The sequence below is a fragment of the Crotalus tigris genome, unplaced genomic scaffold, assembly GCF_016545835.1.
Source record: "Crotalus tigris isolate CLP2741 ecotype Arizona unplaced genomic scaffold, ASM1654583v1 scf7180000018235.799016, whole genome shotgun sequence".
NCBI lineage: Eukaryota > Metazoa > Chordata > Lepidosauria > Squamata > Viperidae > Crotalus > Crotalus tigris.
In genome coordinates this window covers 585,703-610,734 of record NW_024096898.1, presented here as the reverse complement: position 1 = coordinate 610,734, position 25,032 = coordinate 585,703, and the positions used below count along the sequence as shown (strand labels likewise).

At 41.2% G+C, this 25,032-nt stretch overlaps 1 protein-coding gene across 2 annotated transcripts in view; it reads right to left on the bottom strand.

Moving 5' to 3' along the window:
- Positions 1-24,320, bottom strand: part of LOC120310615 (leucine-rich repeats and immunoglobulin-like domains protein 2) — a 56,615-nt gene extending 32,295 nt beyond the window's left edge. For both annotated transcript variants that reach the window (XM_039349200.1, XM_039349201.1), the window contains exon 1: positions 23,975-24,320. In XM_039349200.1, coding sequence (XP_039205134.1) covers positions 23,975-24,189 — 215 coding nt within the window. In that variant the 5' untranslated portion in view covers positions 24,190-24,320. The remainder of the gene's footprint in view (positions 1-23,974) is intronic.
- Positions 24,321-25,032: the final 712 nt, after the last annotated feature.

Here is a 25,032-nt window from a genome sequence, read left to right as displayed (position 1 = left end):
CAGTGAATACTACGGATTAAGACAAAATAAAGGCTCATATCTTCCCTAGAGTAGAGAAACTGAAGAATTATTTAGTTGCTAGCAAATCTGGCTGTCACAGTTCTTTTATGTATACCTAAGTCAGTGGGTTCAAAAACCCGAGAGCCAACACAACCACACAGGATCTAGGCAACACAAGCACTCAAAGTCCATTGCTGATTGCTCCAATTTTTCTCACTTCTACTACACCTCCTCCTACTGCTCCTCCAAATACTTTTCTTATGAGGCCTACTGCCGGGAAAACAGTATTTTTTTTCTATCTGCTTTAGATTGCTTTACAAATGCAAACACACATCCTTCCCTCTCTCCCACAACCTAACACCAGCACAGTTGTCTCTCTGCCCAGCTTACAGCAGGGGTGTCAAACTGCCGGCCCATGGGCCGGATGCATCATGGCGAAACCATGCCCATCCCATTGCCAGCAATGGAAAAAATGTTGCAATACATCATGACACGTCATGTGACATTGCGAGTTTGACACCCCTGGCTTACAGGGACAGGGTAATAGCAGCACAAGTGCTAGCCATTTGGAAGCAATCTATCCTCTCACTGGCTTAATTTCTATGGCCCTTTAAGGAAATGTTTGTCATTCTGGTCCTGCCTCCAATGAAAACTTTCATTTCTTTCGAAGAACTCCTGTAAAACAATGATACCATTCACCCATTTTATCAGTTAGCTCCCCCTCTATTTAACCTTGCTAGATTTTTCTTTTCTGGTTCATCCTTCACTCACATCACATGCTCATAAGTATGCAAATTTCTATTTCCTCATTGCCTTAATGGAATATTTAATCTTTATTTGGACCACTGTTAGTTCTATTAAACTGTATCCATCTCCAAATCCATAATTTAAAGGCATCCATTTTATTTTTCTTCTTTCTCAATGTCAAGCTTTCAAAGCTGCATATTAGTACAATTGCTTTAAGTATTCTCTTTCGTGGTTTTGTGTTAATTTGTCACTGTGCTTCTCTTAATTTTGGATAACATGTTACGGATGCTTATAATTTTGATTCAAGCTGTTTTCTCTTCCTGTAGTAACATACTTAGAATATATTCAATATATAATTTAAATAGATATGTTGACAATATAAATCCTTTCATTCCTATTCTGAAATATTCTGTTTCTACGGTTTCTGTTCTAATAATAGCTTCCTATTCATGATAAATGTTACTCAAAAGACTAATAGAAGAGGGAGTCAAGCTATTCTCCAAAGCACCTGAAGGCAGGACAAGAAGCAACAGATAGAAACTAATCAAGGAGAGAAGCAACCTAGAACTAAGGAGATATTTCCTGACAGTTAGAACAATTAATCAGTGGGACAACCTGCCTCCGGAGGCTGTGAATGCTCCAACACTGGAAGTTTTTAAGAAGAGACTGGACAACCATTTGTCTGAAATGGTATAGGGTTTCCTGCCTGAGCAGGAGGTTGGACCAGATGACCTCCAAGGTCCCTTCCAACTTTATTACTATTACTAATAACTATTTTGGAATACCCGTTAGCTTTAAAATATTCTAAATGTTTGGGGGTGGTCGAATGCAGGAATCCCCAACTCCCAGCCCATTCATAACCAGGCCGTAGAAATGGTGGTGGTGGTGGTGTGTGTGTGTGTGTGTATGAAGCTGCATTTGTGAAAGTGGCGCACAGGTGCAAAACTATTCTCTCTCCCTTCCTGCCACTGCCGCTGCCTCTGCCAGTCCATTGAGCCAGAAAGGTTAGGGAACACTGGTCTTATGGAGAGCAAAATATTCCTGGGGGAGTGGGGATTGCACTAGACATAAAACGGCAGCCAGATAATGAATACTGATCAGCAGATTCTGTCTGGAGAAGAAGAAACTGAGAAATTGTCCATCTGCACTCCAGGCAGCTTTTTCTTGAGAGGAGGATTATGAGTTTTGTAGTTACAAAACTCATAATTTTCAATTACATCCATAATGCAATGCAGTCTAAGGTTTGCAAAAACTTCACTTTCTTAATTGTTATCAGATAGAATCAATTTAAAATTAAAGAGAGATCGTCCCATAGGCAGGATAAAGGAAAACCTCTTAGTGAGTCAACTGTGTTTCCAGATCAAAAAAGTTGAAGAAATAATGTTTTAAAGTAGCAATCCCCAACCTGCAATGGCAGCGGTGGTGGGAGGGGGGAAGAGGAGATGGTTTTGTGCATGCATTGCTTTCACAAATGCAGCTTCGTGCATGCACGTGCATACTCATCCACCACTTCCACAGCCAGGTTCCCAAGTTTTAAAGGATTTTGAACTACTACTAAAAAACTACTGAAGAAAGTATAAATGGATAAGGGGAACAATAATTTTGAAATATTATTTTTTGGCAAAAGTGCTTTTGAAAACATTAGAACTAAATACACAAATGGACCAGAGTTTTGTGGAAACTCTGGCCTTGTACTTGAGGCACTTTCACTTTTGGATTATAATATTAGAATAGCCATTACCAAGTAGCAAATGTGGGAAGGAGGAGCAACCTATAGAAAGGGGATTACCCTACAGATGTTGCCGTAAATGTTTGAAGAATATGTCGATAAGGTATCTAAATGCTAACATGGCAACTTTTGAAGAGAGAATGGAAGATTTGTAAAGATGAAAGATGAAACTAAAGAAATAGTTAAGAAACTTTAGTACTCTCTTGAAATCCCTTCTTCTTTAATTCTCCACTGGGCGGGGAGTAGTGTCAGGTAGAGAAAGATGACCTACAGAAATTGCTTTTCTCTGGAATGCTTTAATAAACCTTATTGTTACTTTTCACACTTGTAGTAGCTTTCCTGATGTTCTCAACAAGTACTATAAACATTGATATTTACATTGCATTCTCCCTTTACCTAATTTCATGGCACCAAAACTGTTGTCAGGATGATACTCCCCCCAAAGCAAAAGATTTAGAGATAGAACTAATAAAAACATACTTCATTGGAAATACAGTCAGTCAAAGGGCTCCCTGCTGGCAACAATATTGGAAACTGGTAGATAACAAATACAGAACAGAGAAGGGGTAATGGAATTTCTTAGCACACTTTCCCCTGGAATGCTTTGATAAACTATTAGATTGACCTACTGTAACTTTTCACACTTGTAGAATCCTTCCTGCTGTTATACTATACTATAAATGCATATACTATAAATGTATTCCTGTTATCTAATTCTAATTGCTTAAGGGCAAACATCTGGGTTCTGCTAAATGTCTCTATTCTAGAGCCACAGCACTGGGAGTTAGATTATAAATTTATTCTAGTGCTACTAAAACACAATTCTATATGCTTAATATGATTCAGAAGCTCTATTCCACTATAATACTAATAAACTCATTTTCAAATGAGAATTACATTGAATCATATTGGATTTTTTTCTACAAAAGCAGCTGCACTCGTAGAATGATTATTCATATTATTTAGTACATAGAAATTAAAAGGATAGTATACTTACTTAATATGAAGACATTAATAAACAAATTGATAATCCTAATCTGCCTGATAGGTTCACCTTCCTCTCCAACCTACCACACATATCAGAGTTTCAAACCATCATGTCAGGGCAAGCCTAAAAATTCCTAATCTGTTCATACTGAGATAAAAGCAAATTAACACTGTGTAAACTTTCTGTTCTTTAGTTAAGCCAACTATCTCAATTTCAGTTTGTGATACAAATTTGGCAAGCTATAGATAATTTATTAACTAAGGCAGTAACCATGGCGCAACCATTCTGAGTCACGGTGGAAGCATATGAACTAGCAGAACAAAAGAGAATCATTTAACTCTGTATCATGATTAAATCTACACAGAATACTGTCACTTTTATAAAAGTGGTCTTTGATTTATGACTATATTTGAGTCCAGAATTATGGTTGTAACTTGATTGGAAGCATTATATGACCAGATCTGACTTTTTGACATTTCCTGTGGTCATTAAGCAAACACTCCATTCGTGAACACTGCAGTCATTAAGCAAATCTATTTTTCCCAACAGGCGTTTTTTGTCACAAACTGGAAATAAATGTTGGAAACTAATTTTTAAAAGTCACAAATCATAGTCAGATGACAGTGGGATGCTGCAAAGAGACGTAAAGGTGAACCAGTTGCCAAGCACCCAAAATGCAAATGAGTGTGTATATGCATGTTTGCAATTGTCATAACTACAAAAACTGTTCATTAGGGAGGTCCATTATAACTTTGGTCATTAAACCAGTCGCAAGTTGAGGACTAACTGTAGACAACTTGGAAAATCTGATATAAAATAAATGAAGCAAGAAATAAGAATTTGGCCAAAGGGAAGTAACACTATACAGTTATAAACAGATTTAATCATTTCAAGCCATAGGAAAGTGAAATTTTCACCCTAATGGAATTCAAAAACAACAGATGCATTAGTTCTAACAGTGCTTTGGAAACCAAAGGATAACACATATTTTGATTTATTAATATTTCACTGACTAAACATATTTCTCATTTCCAATAAATTGTTGAGAATACTTTCTATTAGATTTTTCTTGACTTTTCCAATGTTAGTAGATTATTTGAAAAATAATAATCTAAAATCTTTACTGAGCATATATATCTAGGCATTCTAGTCTTCAAGGCCTCAACTTTAGTAAGCAATGAATTATTAAAATACAAATATCATGTAGTGTTGTAAATAATTCAGAAAAAAATATGAAGAATCATAGTGCATTCTTAAATAAGTTAACCTGACACTTGAAAAGTGTGTATTATCTTTTTCCCCTTAGCAGTTACAACAAAGATGGACTAATATTAAAATATTATGTTAGCATACTTGGAGTTCTAATTACATGTTAATGGTTTCACTAAAAACTTTTTTAGAGGCTTTTACATGAATGTGCTGCTAAATGTTACATTTGCTATAGCAGCAAATTTTGATTTTTATATATCTTCATACCATTTAGTTATCCTTGAAGTTTTACTTTTTTTTACACTCATACCAAACACAGACCACATTATCGAGGGACTAGAGACTTGTTCACTGGAATGCATCTCTATAATATGGGAAGAAAAAGATTCAGTTTCTCAATGCAGGATAATAATAATTGGGAGATCTATCAAAGTCCTATAGAAATCAATAACAATTAATGATAAATTGATACATGAACAACATCTTTCTAAAACCAAATTTATTCTGATCTAAAGAAATAATTATGATGTAATGATTAAGGTAGGTTGTTAGAAACTGGAAAACTGTGAGTTCAAGATCTGCCGTGGATTCAAAGCCAACTTTGACCTTGAGCCAGCCCTCTCTCTTAGCCCTAGGAAGCAGGCAATGGGAAATGACTTCTGAAAAAAAGGGAGGGAGGGAGGGAGGGGGGGGGGGAGAGAGAGAGAGAGAGAGAGAGAGAGAGAGAGAGAGAGAGAGAGAGAGAGAGAGAGAGAGAACTTTTCCTAGCAACAGGGAAATTCAGATTTGATCACTTCCTTTTGTTAGCAGCCACTACATCTAGATTAATGAACATAGAGTAACTCTGTGATGTCAAAAGTCTTCTCTTTCAAACTAACACTGTAGGTTTCTAACTTAATATAATCAGCAAAATATCTTGCCTGATGCCTGTTATTAGATCATCATTTCCAGATTCAACAAATATGACTTAATAGCATTATTTCAAGGCAGCAGTTACTATCACTGTCACAGAGAGGTTAGTTATCTGTTGATGGGACTTTTGCAATAATCTTATTAAGAATCAGTTTGCACAATGAACAAGCCTCAAAAGCCTACTATATGGCATTTATTACTTAGGTATTGATTTATTAGATATATGCAATGCACTGGAGACTTTTTCTACTTACGTTTTCTTGGGTCTCCTAATGGGAACAGTAAGCCTTGGAACTTAGGCTGGTATCATTTTAATCCACATAGGTCAATGTTTCACAACCCTGAAAACTTCTAAATATATAGAATTATGTATATTCTCAGAATTCTCAGCAATGAACATGTGGCTAGAGAATTCTGGGAATCAAAATCTACACATGTAGAAGTTGTCTAGGTTTTCTTTCAATTGACAAGCTAATACTAATACTAATTTTCTTTCAATTGACAAAAATCTCTGCCAAATTTGTCACGATCAGCACTTGCAATATAACCAGCAACAGTAAATTTTTTAATTTCTAGAAATTGTTGTATTTAAAATTTGATGTGTTTTTCTATTTAAAAATATTTTGGGACTTCAATACTTAATTTAAATTTAATCGCTATTATCCATTTTTTTATTATACTATCACTTTCACTGTTTATTATATTTTGGTTGATATAATTCAGCAAGAAAAATCAGTAGTAATTTGTTCTTGGCTTAGAATAAAAATCTGGGAATGAAACATTTCCAAGTGAAGGATGGTGAACTAAAATATCTCCAGAGGACCAAGATGACACCCCGGATAAAGTCCAAAGAACTGTGATGATCCTGTTATAATGGAATCGTTTTGGATAAGGAGAAGATGAGAGATTGCCCACTTGTGCTCCAAAAAATGCTTACACAAAGATCACATGACAGTACAAGAGACTGGGACATGAGGAAGCACTCAACCATGGTGATGCTCTTAAGAGCACTGGGTCTGTCAACCTCATTTTCTAACACATTTGGATTTACAATGATTTCAAAGTTAAAAGAGGACATTTAGATATCAAGCTGAAAAAGGAGCCGGTGAGTAAAACTTCATCCTGAATTGAAAAAAATAAATAAATAACACTTTAAAGAATTTAAAGAATATAAAATAAAGAGTTTGTATTATCTGTTAGCATTATTAAAATCTTTAATAAAAGGTATTTTAATAATAAAAAATCTGTGAATGAAACCATATTTTGTTAGTCTTAATAACAGTCTTCTAAATTTGTACTGGAAAAATTATACAAAAGATCATTTGTACACCAGAATTCAGGACTTTAGCATATTTGTCAAATCCCTAATGACATCCTCACTTCATCAATAACCATGAAATTTCCACAGCTGATTCTTCGCAGGAAAGAGTTGTAAACAGTGTATCAGAAACAAATAAAATGTACAAGTGTTATAGTTACGGTAAATTCTGTTAATTGTAAGAGTCAGTGTGTGAGATGGATAGCTACTTAAATGTGTTAAATAAAAAATAAAAATGGTTTTAAATAAAGAATTACTGTACAGGAATTACTTAGACCAGGGGTCGGCAACCTGAAATGGTGAAAGAGCCACTTGGACCCATTTCCCTCACAAAAGAAAAAACTAGGAGCCGCAAAATGTGCGCATGCGTGCATGTGAGCACGCATGCGCACACAAACGTAACAGGGCTTGATTAAAGAGTGGAGCCTAAGGCAACACATGCACTGGCCCTGTCCCCATCCAGCTCCCCCTCCCCCGGGCCGAATGTTGCTGCAGTTGAGAAACGCTGATCCAGACCAATTTAATATCTGCTGGGAATGTGCACTTTCAACTCTGCCCTGTTTTTGGTAGAACGAATGTCGCAATACCTCTAGTCTGGGCTCACCCAGGCAGGAGAAGTGTCCCCTCCCTTCCAGCTCAATTTATCAAACCAGGGCAGAAACGGGAACAGGGCTAGTCCCGTCATAGGTCGTGGCTAACCCTTCCCAAAGCGTGTCGCAGACGCAAACGCCTCTCGTTTGCTACCTGCAGAAGAAGACGCCAGTGGCGCACGGCCCGGATTGTCAGCGTTGTCGTGAGACCACCCCCTGCGGTGCCAGCTAATGCAGTGTGCTTCTCTTTGCAAACAAATGCGAAAGGTTTTGGGGCTTCATTCGCCCGCCCGCCCAAGTGGAAACCCTGCACCGCCCCTTCTCCTGTGGCCAGGGAAAGAGGGTCGGCCCCAAGCCTGTCCTGGAAAACTTTTTAGGCCCCAAATATCCCCACACCCCCTTCCCCGTCAGCCCAGGCACTGTGGACCCGCAGCAGAAGGGAACCCTCCGGACCTTTGGTACTCCCAGCAGTGGCGGCGGTGACGAATGGATGAGGAAGGGCCACTGCCGCCTCCTCTCCAGTCTCGCTCAGCGTGACTGGCAGCAGCGGCGACGACAGCGGGAGGACGGTGAAGGAGCGTGGCTGCCTGGGCCGAGGAAGGCACCACTGATGGAGACAAGGTGCGGCCGGGCGGCAGAGAGCCCGATGGCAGTGGCGGCAGCGGGAGAATGGCAAAGGGCTGCAGCCACCCGGGCCGAGGTAGGGCAGAGCAGCGGAGAGCCCCGTGGCAGTGGGAGGATGGCAAAGGGGCGTGGCCACCTGGGCCGAGGTGGGGCAGGGGGGTGGAGAGCCCTGTGGCAGCAGCGGCAGCAGAAGGAAGGCAAAGGGCCGCGGCCGCCGGGCCAAGGTGGGGCCAGGTGGCGGAGAGCCCTGATTGTATAGACTACATGTGAATAGTATTTTAAATCGGAGAAGGGGGGTTCTCAATCCTGAGAACACAAACTTATTTCAAGGATTTCTCAGGGTAAAAGGTTGAGAAAGGCTGCTTTAGCTATTGGATATTACTAACTTCAGTGTTCTCTTTCTAGCTTATTATTTTAATGAACTAAAAAGTTTACCATGAAGGCTTAAAAAAAGCCAAAATAGTACTTAATATCACTGATATATCACTGGCAAATAGATGGGGAAGAAATGGAGGTAGTGACAGATTTTATTTTCCTGGGCTCCAAGATCACCTCAGATGGGGATTGCAGCCAAGAAATTAAAAGACGCTTGCTCCTGGGGAGGAAAGCTATGGCAAAACTAGACAGCATATTAAAAAGCAGAGACATCACCCTGCCAACAAAAGTGCGTATAGTCAAGGCCATGGTTTTCCCAGTTGCAATGTATAGATGTGAAAGTTGGAGCATACGAAAGGCTGAACAACAAAGAATTAATGCCTTTGAACTAGGGTGCTGGAGAAGAGTTCTGCGAGTCCCTTGGATTACAAGGCTTTCAAACCAGTCAGTCCTAGAAGAGATCAATCCCAACTGTTCTTTAGAAGGCCAGATTCTGAAGTTGAAACTCAAATACTTTGGCCACCTAATGAGAAGGAAGGACTCACTGGAGAAGGGCCTAATGCTGGGAAAGATTGAGGGCAATAGAAGAATGGACAACAGAGAATGAGGCGGCTGGATGGAGTCACTGAAGCAGTAGGCGTGAACTTAAGTGGACTCCAGAAGATGGTAGAGCACAGGAAGATCTGGAGGAATGTTGTCCATGGTGTTGCGATGGGTCAGACACGACTTCTCAATTATCAATCACTGATATATTTTTTTCTAGAAGATTTAACCCTATCCAGATTGATATTTTATTTTTTAATTCTTTAATTAAGCAAAACTTCCTTACACAGTTGTTACATTTCAAAGCATGTTGGCAAGGAAAGTAATAGTTTGGCAGTGATGAAATAATTCATCTTAATTGCTTTATAATTTTCCATTAACAACATATAAACAAAGTGTGGTATGTTTATACACAAACTATTAATTTTTAAGTTTCCAGATATAACATGAAAACTATTTTGGACAAAAAACAAAGACTGTTGTTAGCCTAGAAGTGGGGAAACTGGAGACTAAGGATTGTAAGGTAAGTTTTTTATACCTTTATCTTTAGTGTATATTTTGCTTTCTTGTTCCCAAATGCAAAATCTATTGAGGACACTGCAAGTCAACAACAGAAGTGTATTTTTACTGCTACATTATTAACAAACTACACTGCAAGGTGTAAAATTTGTGGTTATTTAAGTATGCGGTGGCTTTAAAATATATCCTTCACCTATTGTTTTCATTTTTTGTCAAGAACATTTAATTTTTAAAATAATCCCATTTTTTCTGTAAACTGCACTGTATGAAAACACAATACATCCCAATACAATGTGTGATTCCATGAATAATGGAGGATCCAAGACACACACACACGCACACACACAAATAAATAATCATAGTTAGGTCACAAAGGGGGCAATAGGACAAGCCCAGATGTTCACTTACATCTCCAAGAATAAAGGAATTGCAACAAAATCTTGTTAAAAAACTTTCTGATGTGCGCAACCTATGAAACTTTTAAAAACTATATTAATATCATAGAAAACTAATTTCATATAATTTAAAGAATCAACTATTTACTAGAACAGAATTTTCCCAGTTCAGAATGTCAAAGGTTGTATACATAATTAATACCCATTTCATTAATTTCCTGTAAAAAGATTGTTATATTAATCGTTCAACTACTGTGGAATGTCAGAAACAATAATAGCATCTGGACTAACTAGATTGAATCAACTACCAAGAATCCTTCTGCAATAAAACACATTCTTAAATCTGCAGTTCCCTCTTAAAAGGATTCTTCAGAACTCTGTTGATCCATATAACAATATTATGAGAACTCCAGTTTACCTAAAATATCAACATTTCTACAAATCACTAATATTTTCCATATATTAGAAATTTACAAATTGGAACTGCTATCATAAAAGTTTGAGCATTCTATGAACTATTTATTTAAATATGCTTTTTTATAAGGATTTATGATTTCTTCTGTACCCAAAAAAAAAAAAAAATCACATGCATGTGACCTCATCATATAAAACATACTGTACTGATTATGAAGGAATGAGTCAGATATCTGACTCTATTATAAATAAGGTAGGATATAATTTACAAGACTGAAGAATATACAATTGATTTTAAAGAACACTGGTATTTCTGATGTCAGATTTTTGCCCATTTATTAAATCAAATAGAAATTAGCAGTTTATTCAGCACAAATCTCACACTGAAATGGCAGTATGAAAAAAAAGAATCAACTGAAAAACATTTTTAACTCCCAGGACATCTTACTGTAGTCCTTATAATAATTATTTAAATAATGAAAGGAATTAGCAAGAATAATTTGCATAATGGTGAACAAGAATTTATTAGATTTAATGTAATGCCACACAAATTAAACAGAGGTGAAGATTCCTTACTAAATATCAATACAGAATAAAAGTAGTACATATTAGTACAACCAATACAACATATTGATCGGTACAATATTGACCAATTTTGTTTTTTCATGATTCCCCTTTGTCTTTCTCATCTGGTATTTACCAAATTTGATTACTTTTGCGCTCTTTCGAGTATGCTTAGAGTGTAACCCTGGTTTGGCATTATTTAAGAACCCAGTTTCTTCACTGTTTATATCTGAATTTAATTTATGAACAAGAAGCACCAGTTTGAATGCAAATCCAGAAAGGGCAGCAAAGGCAATCTTGCTTCTCTTTTTATGTATAAATCTGTCCATTTATTCAGATCATTTTAATTAGAAATTTGTGGGATATGAATTAGGAAACAGGAAGCAAAGAAAAATTATAAAAATTAACATTAACCAGATCAGAAGGGGCGTTGGTCTTACCTGAACGCCTTTTCTCAGTACGGAGATGGATAATCCATGGATGGGTTTTCTCTGTCTGCCTGCTCTTGAGACCAAGTAGCCAAAGCTTGACACGCCCCCACTTCCTGTGGAGTCCATTCTTAACGAGGGCGAATTGGCTGATGATTGACGAGGTATTGGCTCTCAGCTCCCTACTAGCGGCCTGCTGGCCTTGGGGTGGGTGTGGATTATCCATCTCCGTACTGAGAAAAGGCGTTCAGGTAAGACCAACGCCCCTTCTCCAGTACAGGAGATGGATAATCCATGGATGGGACGTACCAAAGCCTCACTGTCCCAAGGGGTGGGAAACAGATAAGGCCGGTAGATTGATCTCTGAGACAACTTGCTGGAGGACCCTCCTACCAAAGGAGGCATCCGCCGATGCAAAGCGGTCTATCTTGTAGTGTCGTATAAACGGGGAAGGCGAGGACCATGTCGCGGCCCTGCAAACTTCCTCGATTGACGCCTGGGTAGCCCATGCCGCCGAAGTTGCAGCGCTTCGGGTGGAATGGGCTGTGAGATGACTTGGGGGCGGCAGGGATGATACATTGTAAGTTTCTGCGATACAGCTTCGGATCCACCTTCCGATGGTGCCCGCGGAAACTTTCCGCCCCAAGGTGCCCGCTTGGAAGGACACAAATAGGGCCTCCGATTTGCGGAAGGGTTCTGTACGCTTTATATAACGCCGCAAGGCTCTGCGGACGTCCAATGTATGCCACTGCCGCTCCCGGTCATGTGTTGGATTTGGACAGAAGTTTGGGAGAATTACTTCCTGTGTCCTGTGAAAGAGTGAATTCACCTTCGGTATGAAGGCAGGATCTAACCTAAGGACCACCCTGTCCTTGTGGAAAATGCATAGGTCGTTTCTGACTGACAGTGCGGCCAGTTCCGAAATTCGTCTGGCCGATGTGATGGCAATCAGGAACGCCACCTTTAGCGACAGGTGTCGCAAGGAAACGGTCGCCAATGGTTCAAATGGTGACCGAGTGAGTGCGTGAAGGACTCGCGGTAGTTCCCAGGACGGGTACCTGTGAATTACTGGAGGTCTGGTGTTATAGGCGCCCTTGATAAAGGCGCGGATCCTGGGGTGGTGAGCTAAGGGAACCGAATCCGTGCAGGTGAGGAGGGTGGACAAGGCCGCCACTTGCCTGCGGATGGTCGCGGGGGCGAGGCCTCTGTCTAGTCCCTCCAAGAGGTAATCTACTATCTGAGGGATGTAGAGTTTGTGTAAGTCAAACTGCCGTTCCCTGCACCAAAGGCAAAAATTTTTCCAAGTGGAGTCATAAATGCGGTTTGTTGCCGGACGGCGTGAAGCTTGAATTATGGTAATGGCCCCGGGAGAGAATAGTTCCTGTGCCATTATCTGGCGCTCAAGTGCCAGGCGGTCAGTTGTAACCATTGGGGTTCCGGGTGACTGATGGTTCCCTGGTGTAGGGACACTTGATGAGGGGGAATGTTCCATGGGGGCGACTGAGACAGGTTCATCAGGTCGGCGAACCACGGTCTCTGTGGCCAATATGGTGCTACTAGGATCACTTCTGCCCGCTCCTGAATCAGCTTTCGGATGACCGCCGGTATGAGTGGTAGTGGGGGAAAGGCATAAAGCAGACCCTGAGGCCACTGAGTTCTCAGAGCGTCCGTCCCCTCTGCTCGCGGGTTGAAGTAACGAGAGTAAAATCTGGGGAGCTGGGCATTGTCTGATGATGCGAACAGATCGAGGATCGGGTACCCGAACTTGCGGGAGATGTCTAGGAACAAGTTCGGGTGTAGCCCCCACTCCGAAGGGTCCACTGTGGTGCGGCTTAGGAAGTCCGCTTGCTGGTTGTTGACCCCCGATATGTGTTCCGCTTTTAGTGACTTCAGATTGGGCTCTACCCAGCTGAATAGGAGTCGTGACTCTGTCATGAGGGTTTTTGATCTGGTCCCCCCCTGCCGATTGATGTGCGCCTTGGCTGCTACGTTGTCTGTTAGGACTAGAACGTGGTGGCCTCTGATTCTGTCTTTGAATTGTTGCAAGGCTAGGTGGATAGCCCTGAGTTCTAGCCAGTTGATGTTGTTTCTCAGATCCGTGGCGGACCAACGTCCCTGTACAAACCTGGGAGTCCAGATGGGCTCCCCAACCATACAGACTGGCGTCTGTAGTGATGGTAACTCTGACTGGTTCCTTGAAGGGTGACCCCTTGGTCACGGCCCGAGAGCACCACCAGCGTAGCGCCCTGCGGATTTGTGCCGTGACCCTGACTAGGTGGTTGGATGCGCTGGTGTTCTGCCGTTGGTACGGGAGCAGAAACCACTGTAGTTCCCGTAGGTGGAGCCTGGCCCAGGGTACAATGGCTATGGCCGATACCATCTTGCCCAATAATTGGGAAAGTGTTAGTATCGGAACTGAACGTTGCCTGTGAACCCAGCGAGCCAGTTCCCTGATGCCGGCCACCCGGTCTTGGGAGAGATAGACCATACAGTTGGTTGTGTCTATCATGGCCCCCAGATGCAGCAGCCTGGACGAGGGAACTGTCTGGCTCTTCTGAAAGTTTACTGAGAATCCGTGTAATTGGAGGACGCGAATGACGGTCCTTACGTCCGCCTGAGCTGTCTGTAGGGATGTTGCTTGGATTAGTATGTCGTCTAGGTAACATTGGACGCGTATTGGGATTTTTCTCAGTTTGGCGGCTACCGCTGCTAGTATCTTGGTAAATACCCTGGGTGCCGAAGATAGACCGAAGGGGAGAGCTCTGTATTGGAAGTGTTTTCCCCCGTAACAGAAACGTAGGAACCGGCGGTGGTTTGGGTGGATGGGGATGTGAAGGTAGGCTTCCGTGAGGTCTATCGATGCCAGGAAGTCTCCTTCTCTGATGCTTCCCAGGATGGACTGAAGGGATTGCATCTTGAATTTTTTGTATGTGATGTAGCGGTTGAGGTTTTTTAGGTCCAGGATTGCCCTCCATCCTCCTGAAGTCTTTGGAACCACAAAGAGGATGGAGTAAAATCCTCTGCCTCTGTATTCCGCTGGGACCGGTTCTATTGCTTGAATGTCCAACAGGTGTTGGATGGCCTCCTGCATGAGTTTGCGTTTGGTGGGGTTCCTGGAGACCGAGCAGTTGATGAGTCGGTCTGGGGGTGTGACCAGGAACTCCAGGGACAGCCCGGACTGGATGGTTTGTAGTACCCAGTTGTCCGTGGAGGTCTGCTCCCACTGGTGGAAGAAGTGAGCTAGTCTTCCTCCAATGGGTAGGTCTATGTAGGAGTCATTTTGTCTTCCGGTACGGACGACCCGTTCCACGAAAGGGTCGTCTCGACTGGTTTTGTTGTCTGGGCTGGAACCCCGGTCTGTCGTAGGGGCGGCCGTACGGTTTGTTCTGCCTGGGAGTGAATGGCTTGGGTGCCTGACTGATAGGCGTGGTTGTCGGTTGACGAAAGGACTGCCTATGAAAGTAAGGTGTGGTACGTTTGTCTGACCTTTTGTTCAAGTGTGCCATGACCTTCCGCTTGTCTTTGTTCTCTACAAGATAGGGGTCCAAGGCCTCCCCAAACAGACCGTTGCTTGAGTAAGGGGCGGTCGCTAGCCGCCACTTAGCCTTGGTGTCAGCTTGCCAGTGTTTTAGCCATAGCATTCTCCTGGCAATTATGTTGGATGCTATGGATCTGGATGAAAAAATGGCCGATTGGAACGTTGCGTCTGCAGCGTATTCCGTGGCTGCTACCATCTTAGCCAGGTCCTGGTGTGTTCGTATGTCCTCCATAGGAACTATGGTTTGTAGTTGTTGCAACCAGATGAGGGTGGCCCGGACAAAAAAGGAGGCCGAGGTGGCTGCTTTGATGGCCCATGCCGCTGTCTGGTGGGTTTTGCGAAAGGCTTGTTCCCACTTTTTGTCATCTGCCTTAAGGGCCTCCACTAGGTCCCCAGCCATGGCTGTCTGGGAGACCAAGGGGGTCCAGGCTTCATCTACTTTAGGAATTTCTAAGGCCTCATTGAGGTCTGTGGCAGTGCTGTATAATTTTTTGTCCGTACCACTCACTGATGGGAAGGAAGCGGGAGAGTCCCATGGCTTCTTGATCCCTTTCAGGAAAATGGCGGGGCAAGGTATATGGTGTTGCGTTGTCACCTTTTCTACGAATACGGGTCTGGATGTGGTGGCCGGTGTCGCTTGCGGCTGAGAAAACTGATCCGTCCCCATGTCCGCAATGGCTGTGGCCTTGCGTAGTATCGTGAGGAAGCGGTTGGGATTAAATAATCCCCCTGAGGGGGGCTCAGGGGGAAGTTCCTCATCCTCTGACATAGAGATCCCAGGTTGATCCTCCTCTTGTGGTGAAGAATAACCACTCATGGAGGACTGGGCCGGGGAGACGGGTTCCTGAATGCCTGAGGACTCTGAGGGGAGTTCCGAGTGTGGCATGGCTGAGATGGAGGGCCCCTGGTCGTGGTGGGCGGAGCGCTGTGCTAGGGCTCGGTCCACCACTTTGGTTAATAGGGCCTCTAGCCGTCCATCTGCCCAGATGTCCCCTATGTCATTACCTTTGGGTGTGGTGACCGCAGGTGGAGAGTTGGACTCAGTGGTTGTGCCTGCCGCCGTGGTTGTTTGTTGGGCTGATGTAGATGGCGGGTCCAGTGGTTGCGGTGTTCCTGGAATGGACCACGCGCTCTGGGTTGATGTGGATGGACCCAATGGTAATTCCATCTCGGTGGCCGCCGTTTGAACCAATTCCAATTGGGCCTGCCTCTGCGCTCTGGAGAACTCCTTCTCCAGGGCCTGGTGCCTACGGCTGGCTTGCTTTTCCGCCAACTTGGAGGGCCTCTTGAGCGAGTGTTTTGTCTTCGCTTTGCACTTGCCTGCCGCCTTCTGGTCAGAAGGTGTGTTGCAGCCGTAATTGGGAGGTGGAGGGGTCGTGCTCATGGATTGAGGCAACGAGGGTCCCTCCATTCCGCTTGAGCAGTCCCAGAAAAACTGAGAAGACGCTCAGGCAGGCAAGTATTGGCGGGAGCGAAATTGGAACAAGTACCAGGACTGTTCCCCTGATCACCCGACCACAACAAAAATATTCTCTCTGGGCTAAGGTCACGGTAGCTGAGGGAGGTACCGAAGGCACGTTTGGAACCACTCTTTGGGTTCCGCCCGGAGGCCTTAGGTGACCAGGCAACGTGCACCAGTAGAAAAAGGAAAAGGGAGGCAAAAAATATCAGTGGCGACCTCAAAAGGGTCTGTAGGCCTGACTTAATACACAGCAGGTATCAAATGGCGGTCACCTAGAGCGGAATTTATTCTTATTAATACTATTACTATTATACTAATAATAGGAACAACAATAATAGTAAAATAATAATAATAATAACAACAACAACAATAATGGTGATGATGATAATATTGTGTGTTCTGTCTTTAGGCCTGTTGGCCCTGCAGTCGCTTAATTTTTAGCTTTAAAAAAAAATTTTTTTTATTATTATTATTATTATTATTTTTAAAATTTATGTATCTATTTTTATTATTATTATATTTTGTCCTATTATTATATGTGTGTATCGGGGGTGGAGCGCTGGTTGTGTGCTCCTATTCCGCCTCTATCAGTGATTCCAGATATGATGTAGAGCTTCCTTAAGCTCGGTTTGCCTTTCTCTGGCAAGAGATGGCAGCCACAGCTCGTTTCTCCCTGAAAAAGGGCTTTGCAGATCCCAGGAGGGTTCTCTAGCCTCCGTTTCTTGGTTGGCTTACTCCCTTCCTGTGCTTCGTTTCCCTCTGAAGATAAGCTCCGCAGCCTCCCAGAAGCTGCTTGTGCCCGGGGATTTAAATTTGGCGCGCTGTGACGTTTTAAGGTAATCCCAGCCAGGGATTGCCTTTGTTGTCTGAAAACGGCAACTAAAATGGCGCCCGCGGTTGCCCTGGGCTGCTAGGGAATCTCCGATGATCCGAATTCAAGTTTGAATCCGGACCTGGAGATTGTTATTTTTTCCCCCAATTTGAGGAAAAAATCCCTTGGAAGGTTGGGGAGAAAAGCTCAGCAAGTGGTCTCTGCTGATGCCTTTTTCCCCCCCTTTTCCACCTCCAGAGCCCTGGGGCTGACTGGGATCCGTGGGGAGTTCCCCCCCCCACACCCCCTTTTTCAATTTTAATATAGGATCAGGGATGATCCCAAGGAAAACTTAGTGGTTGGGGAAAAGGTTCAGCAAGTAGTCTCTGCTGATGCCTTCTTCCCCCCCTTTTCACCCCCCAGAGCCCTGGGGCTGGCTGATATCTGTGGGGAAATTTCCCTCCCCACCAATCCCCTTTTTAATTTTAGGTTTGAGATCAGGACTGATCCCCAGAAAATTTTGTGGTTAAATTCCTATAGGTGGAAAAATTTTTTTGGGAAGGGGAAGCCAATTATCAAGGGATAATCAATCAATGGATTTCTTGTCTAACCTGATAAGCTGAGAGCCACGCCAAAACGAGTCTTCTCCGAGCAGAGACCAAGTTAAGAATGGACTCCACAGGAAGTGGGGGCGTGTCAAGCTTTGGCTACTTGGTCTCAAGAGCAGGCAGACAGAGAAAACCCATCCATGGATTATCCATCTCCTGTACTGGAGAAGCTAAACTTCATGAATGTCCCAATCATGATCATTGCATGAAGTTTAGCTTAGTCTAGGGCAGTGCTTCTCAATTATTTTCTGTCATGCCCCCTAGGAAGAAGAAAACATTTCGCGCCCCCCCCCCCGCGCGACTGTAAAAAAATTTTTTCTGTACAGAGGACCGATTTCCGGGTCTAAAAGTCACACGGGTGGGTTTGGCCAATCAGGATACAGCATCATGTCTATCCAATCGGGTCCTTTGCATGTGTCACGTGCGTTGGCGGTCATGTTGTCCTCCGCGTTGGGCTGCCGCTTGCGAGTGAGTCGGATGATCCGATCTAGAAATCCAATATGACAGTATTTGCCGAGGTCAAACGAGCCCCCCTTTACGGAGCCTCGCACCCCCCCTGGGGGGCGCGCCCCACTATTTGAGAAGCACTGGTCTAGGGGTAGACAATCTTGGCTCTTTTATGACTCATGGACTTCAACTCCCAGAATTCCTGAGATGTCACAGGACCACATTACTTACTGATAGCAATCCCAGTTGCCATTATTAAGCAAGGACTATGCAGGTTGTTAAAGCAAGGATCTCATCTCAACTTCCTGCCAGCTTCTCCATTGACTTTGCTTGTGGGAAACCAGCTGACAGTCATGATAAAGTGACTGAGGACCCATCATAGGTGCTCCTCATTCAGCGCAGTCATAACTTTGAAGCATTGCTGGATGAATGGACTTAACTGAAGGACTACTGTCTCAGGAATTCTGGGAGTTGAAGTCCATGAGTCATAAAAGAGCCAAGGTTGCCTACCCGTGGCTTAGTCATTAGAAGTAATGACTATTTTTTTGTTTCTTGTATACTATATTTTAAAATGGACCATACAGTGAAGAATACCAGCTATTTAGCCAAAAGGTGAAGGCATTTTATATATATATAAAATGTTCAGGCAGCTGCAGATTTTATTTATTAAAAAAGTTAGAAAATCAAAGTCTTCATAACACTAAACAGCAAAAATAACTGCTGCAGTAAAATTGTATGAAAAAATGAAATGAAGTAGTTTCAGAACAAAATTATTCCTCAAAGTTGATTTAGTCCAAATAGTACAATCTAACATGTGATCTTCCAAAAAGTTTCAAAGTATATACACAAAGGACACTTTTTATTTAAATACTGATGAATATATACAAGTAAAGTATCCTCTGAGCTGAGTTCAACTCATGATGATTTCATGGATACATCTATATATTTTACTTAGCAATAATAAAGAAATTGCCTGCTTCTGGGATTTTTTTATTTGACTTTCCAATCTAGCTTACAGTATTGGAATATCCTGGCAGTCTCTTATCTAAGTATTTATCAGGCCTACTCCTACTCTGTATTTATGAGGTTATCCAAGTTAGATAGGTGCTTCTACCTAGCTGTACAGTAGTCCTTCAGTTAAGTCCATTCATCCAGCAATGCTTCAAAGTTATGACTGCGCTGAATGAGGAGCACCTATGATGGGTCCTCAGTCACTTTATCATGACTGTCAGCTGGTTTCCCACAAGCAAAGTCAATGGAGAAGCTGGCAGGAAGTTGAGATGAGATCCTTGCTTTAACAACCTGCATAGTCCTTGCTTAATAATGGCAACTGGGATTGCCATCAGTAAGTAATGTGGTCCTGTGACATCATGATTTATGACCAGGTCACTTAGTGATGGCAATTCTAGTCTCAATGCCATAGTAAGCTGAGGACCACATGTACATAAATAACAGTAAATCATCATTCAAATGAAAGTACCTATACTGGAATACATGCAGTCTTATTTGTGCTTACTCATTTAAAAGTAAAATTTAAGTTCTAAAATGTTATTCAACAGATTTATCACCAATTACATACAAGATGCATAGTCACAGATAAAAATACAATTGTGAGAAGATAAACTTCTAAGACTCATTCCAACATACTAGATCATACACATCACGGTATTTTTTTCTAAAAGCTTAACATTCATTTCCACTTGTAGTATGCCTGGTATACATATAGTTACAGAACAGGACAAAGTCACAGATTTATTATACAGGTTGGAAAACAAATTGCCACATAGTTCCCTTATTTTAACACTTTTTGAAAATTGGAATCATATGCAAGGATGGCACTTGTTTTTTTCTCAATTAAACAATTCTAATTAAACTTGAAAAACATCTAGCAGTAATTCAATACATGTATTCAATTATGAAAGCAACAGAAAATTCCTTTGTTATTGGGCAGTTTTATGTGCATACATAGAAGCCAAGTCTATTGAATTCATAAGACTTAGAAGCAGCTATTTGAGTACTTTCCGAATAAAAAGGATTATAAATCAAATAAATAATAATCAGTTATGGTTAGGCTGCAAGATCTCATATTCATAAGTATGAATCTAGTTAAGTAAGTGATCTCTTGTATTCATAATCATAGCCTTTATAAAAAAAATAATTAGAATTTAAGCTTTTTCAGTAATTTAAAAATTTAGGTAAAATCACAAATCCCATTAAATTATCTACCGTAAATAGGGAAAAATTAGGGAAGACGTTATTTGATCTGATGATTTTGTACATTTGCCCACTGACAAAGAAATGATCAGTCTATAATTGTAAAATAAATCTACCATTAAAATTATAGACTAATCAACCGGGGAGCAAATAATTTTTCCCCTCACTGTAAATATAGAGATATCATCTGCCAACTAAGGCTATTACTTTGTGCATTTTGACATGCTGAGTTCAAACCTATGAATCTTAAGCTGAAATAAATGTTAATCTTTAAATTGCTGTTAATAAGTTCTTTTTTGAATATTACAAAGTTGCTTTCACCCATCCTTTGCTTTGTCTGACAGGTTTAGAAAATTGTTGAATAACCATCCCAAATGTCTCCAACTTGAATAATATTCATGTATTTCAAATCACCTAATAGCCAATTAACTTAGTTAAATGGCAGCTGATCTTGATTAAACTCAAAAGCCAAAAAAGGTTAATTCTAATTGTTATTTGAACTTGCATCTAAGAACTCCAAGTTGTAGAATAAGCTGTGGAATCAAAATAGTCCCTATAGTAAACTAGCTTTCTATTATTTATTTATTTATTTATTTATTTATTTATGAGACTTATATACTGCTTTAAGTGCAAGCACTCTCTAAGTGCTTGCACCAGTAAGCAATGTATATATATATTTACATTGCCCCCAACAATCTGGGTCCTCATTTTACCTACCTCGGAAGGATGGAAGGCTGAGTCAACCTTGAGCCAGTGAGATTTGAACTACTGACCTGCTGAACACAGTCAGCTAAAGTGGCCTGCAGTACTGCACCCTAACTGCTGTGCCACCTCGGTTCATTATGCTAACAAAAGTGCATTAATGTTTCTATGTAAGTCATCAGGAACATCAGACTTTCTCCACTATGTATAGTAAGAGGCTACTAAACAGTAGACCAACTAGTTTTTATAATTAAAGTATTAGGAAAGATCAGAAACAAGCTTATCTTATAATCAGCCACAGATCCAACAGTCACCATTCTCCACAAAATACTATTCCAATAAACAGGTATATTCCATCACATTTTACAAATAATTTGCATATTTGTTATCATATAAATGCAATAGAAATATGTAAATCAGCATCACTTTGCCCTGCTCTACTTATCTTAATATTTTGTCTTCATAAAGTTAATACTTTTCACATAATCTATCCCACCCATGACAAAACTAGACTGATCAATAATAGAGTCTTAAACCTGTTTGATAGCCATTCCACTCCTCAATAAATCATAGGATTAATATCAATTTTCCAAGACTCATTTGAGAAAGTTTTAAATGACAGTAAATTAATCTACAACATGCATATGGAGGCTTGTAATGGCACTCTGTAAAAGAACACAATCTATTCTATGAGGAACTGTCCAAAACTTTGTCTTTCAGGAACCAGAAGCCATGAAGAGAATACTTTATGTGAGAAGACTGAACAATGAACCATTGCAACAGGTTGACCCAATGTTAGTATGTATAATTAATAAAGTTCAAAAAAGAAAAACTTGTAACTTGAGCCAGTTTCTCGCTCTAAGATGTAATTAAATAATATTCCACATATCTATCCAATCTGTCTAGGAAGAATTTAGTAAGATTGAAGCATCTCAATCAATGTCAGTTACAAACAAGCCCTTCTGTATTGAACAAAACGAATGCTTAATCTAGCATTCTGTTCCCACAATTACCAAAAGGATGAGTATGGGAATCTTACAAACGTAAGATTGGCCTATTACCACTACCCAGCAGCTAGTGTAGTATATGAAAGGACACTTCTGTATAACTATCATTATTAGCTGCCACTTATAATCTTATAATCCATAAATTAGTCAAATCTTCTTTTAAAATTGCCTTAATGACCATAATTTATTCTGAGAAAGGAAATTATTTTATTGTGATTAAGATTAATTTCCTTTTACTTGTCACATCTCTTGTACAATTCAACTTAGTTTAATTAGGCTCGAGTACTGGAAAGAGAAAGAAAAAAAAATCTGTGAATTTTTCCAAGCCATGCATAATTTTATACCCAGTTATCTCCCTCTTCAACTGCACTTTAAAAAAACAAAAACAAATGTCACTTCTGTATTTGGGAATTACCTCTGCCAGTATTTTTTGAGCCATACAGCATATAATATTCTGAATTTGATAACTTCACAGATTTTTAATAAAAAAGCTTTTAAAATTATTTTAATACTTTTGCTAAAAAAAATTGTCTTACATAGCTGTCACATACTAGGCTGAGGTACCATGACCTCAGGTTTCATTTGCTGGAGGTTTACAATGAGTGTATAAATGAAATTTATGGACATATCAATATCACTACAGAAGATATACATGAGTTTTTTCAAAGTTCTGTAACTTTAATCATTAATTTTCTGGAGATAAGCATAAATAGACAGATGGTACTGCAGATGACAATTTCTGATTTAGAATTCTCAAAACAAAACAAAACCAGAATTGAGGAATACTCCAAAGCAACAGGAAAAAGAGAGCAAACTGACAAATGTGGCTCAGTTTAATGAAACATTATTCTTTATTTGAACTAAATAAATGGGTCTAATTCACATGAAAAGCAAAGAATTTATGAAATTATTCTAAACCAGTACAATTTTCTTAGAGATTTATTTTGTAGGGTACACAATTGACAGAACTTTTGAGAGCTCACTGTCAACAATTCTGTATGCATCTCAAAATAATTCTGAAGACTCTCCCTTATTCTGGGCTTTAGAAACCTTGTTTTGCATGGTGGCTTTGAATTAGTCTTGACTTCTAGCAAATACATGGATAAGTCCATGCAATTTTCTTGGCAACTTTTTCTACAAGTGGTTTGCTATTGTCATCTTCCTAAAGCTGAGATCATTAAGGCCCAAGATCATTAATGCTAATGCAGGACTAGAACTTGGATCTCATTGGCCTCAGTCTTAATACCTAGACCAAACTGGCTCTCAAAAATCTGATAGATGTCTTAATATTAGAGTGCAAATTTTAACATCAAACCAAAATAATATACCCCACCAAAACTTTAATACCCAATAAGGTTCAAGCAAGCCTACTGAAACTAGGTCATCTGAAGAGACAAATTGCACAAGTTATCAGAAAACTACCTTGCAGGATTTCTCTTGCTCCCTGGAACTTTTAAAATACTGTGTGTTGATCATAACACTATGAATTTAAAGACTACAAACTGCAATCTTAACAGAAGAATTGGGAAGGGATAAGGGGAAGAGAGAATTAGACAGATGTTTTGATACCCAGCCACCCAGCATCTCTGATTCTTTATATATAACGCGCTTTGTGTCCCAGTCCAGATAAAGCAACGAACGCAAATATCTGCGATCTTAGCAAACAAAACGTTTAATAATCATAATTTGGGAGCAAATCTACAGCTACCGAGAAGGAGAAGCACCTACCAGGTCCCCCGCTAGGCCCTGAAGCAACCAGGTGAAGCCTTCCAGACCCGCTGAGAAACGGACAGAGGCAAGACGCCGAGAACCGACAGGAGCAATACTTACAGCGCGGTGATGCTGCGAGGCAAAGGCGGCAGCAGGCCTGGTTCTAAGCTCCGACCGGACATGCGGAGGCGGCTGCAATCCAATACACCTCGCCGGCAAGAACAAGGCGCGGCGGGGGCGCAAGTTTCCCCTGCAGCCTCCCGCAGGAACACTACCAGCATCAAAGGTAACAGCGGCCTGAACGCCCCTGGGCCAATCTCCTCGCTTCGCCGCATTCTCCTTCCCCGTCTTGCGCGGCGTCTGCCGCCCCGGAGATCTAGTCAGGCCGCGCAGCTGCGAATTGGCCTTCACACAACGCGCATGCCTTCGCGTAGGCCGAACAGGAGGAGCCAACCAGGGCCTGCTGAGCGCACGCTCACCAAACACTAAAGGAGACGACGCGACGAGCGTTCGGGAGGGGGAGGAGGGGCCCAAGGAGAGTGGGATGGAGCTTCGTCATTGACAATTGGAAGGGCGGAAATGAGGGGGTTTGTGGGAAAGTTAGAGGGTGGGAGATTTTGTAATGGTCTTTAATTTGGATGACATTAATTTCAAATGTTGCATTTTTTTTCTCCCAGACTTTCTCCCAATTTCATTATTGCTAGTCACTAAGGTAGTATTTCTCAACCTTTCTGGCTGGAGAATTCTGGGAGTTGCAGTCCACAGATCTTCAAATACCCAAGGCTGAAAAATCACTGCACTAGATAATAATATACAGCTATTACTAACCTATGGATTCCTGCTTACATATGGCCACACAACAATTTAAATAAGATCAGTTCTGTTTTTTGACATTTGAACTCTTTCAATTATAATTAAAATCCACTTCCTGTATTCATGAACTTCTCAATATCACGCCCCCTTTCATCAGATGTAAATTCTTTTCTCTTTTTCTTAAATTCATAGGCATACAAACTTTTCCTTCCTTCCTTCCTTCCTTCCTTCCTTCCTTCCTTCCTTCCTTCCTTCTTTCCTTCCTTTCTTTGTACCACTTATTTCACTTACAGTCTAAGCTACAGTCATCCCCAATGGGCCCATCTCTGATCATATGCACTAGCTTTTTACATATAGTAACAATT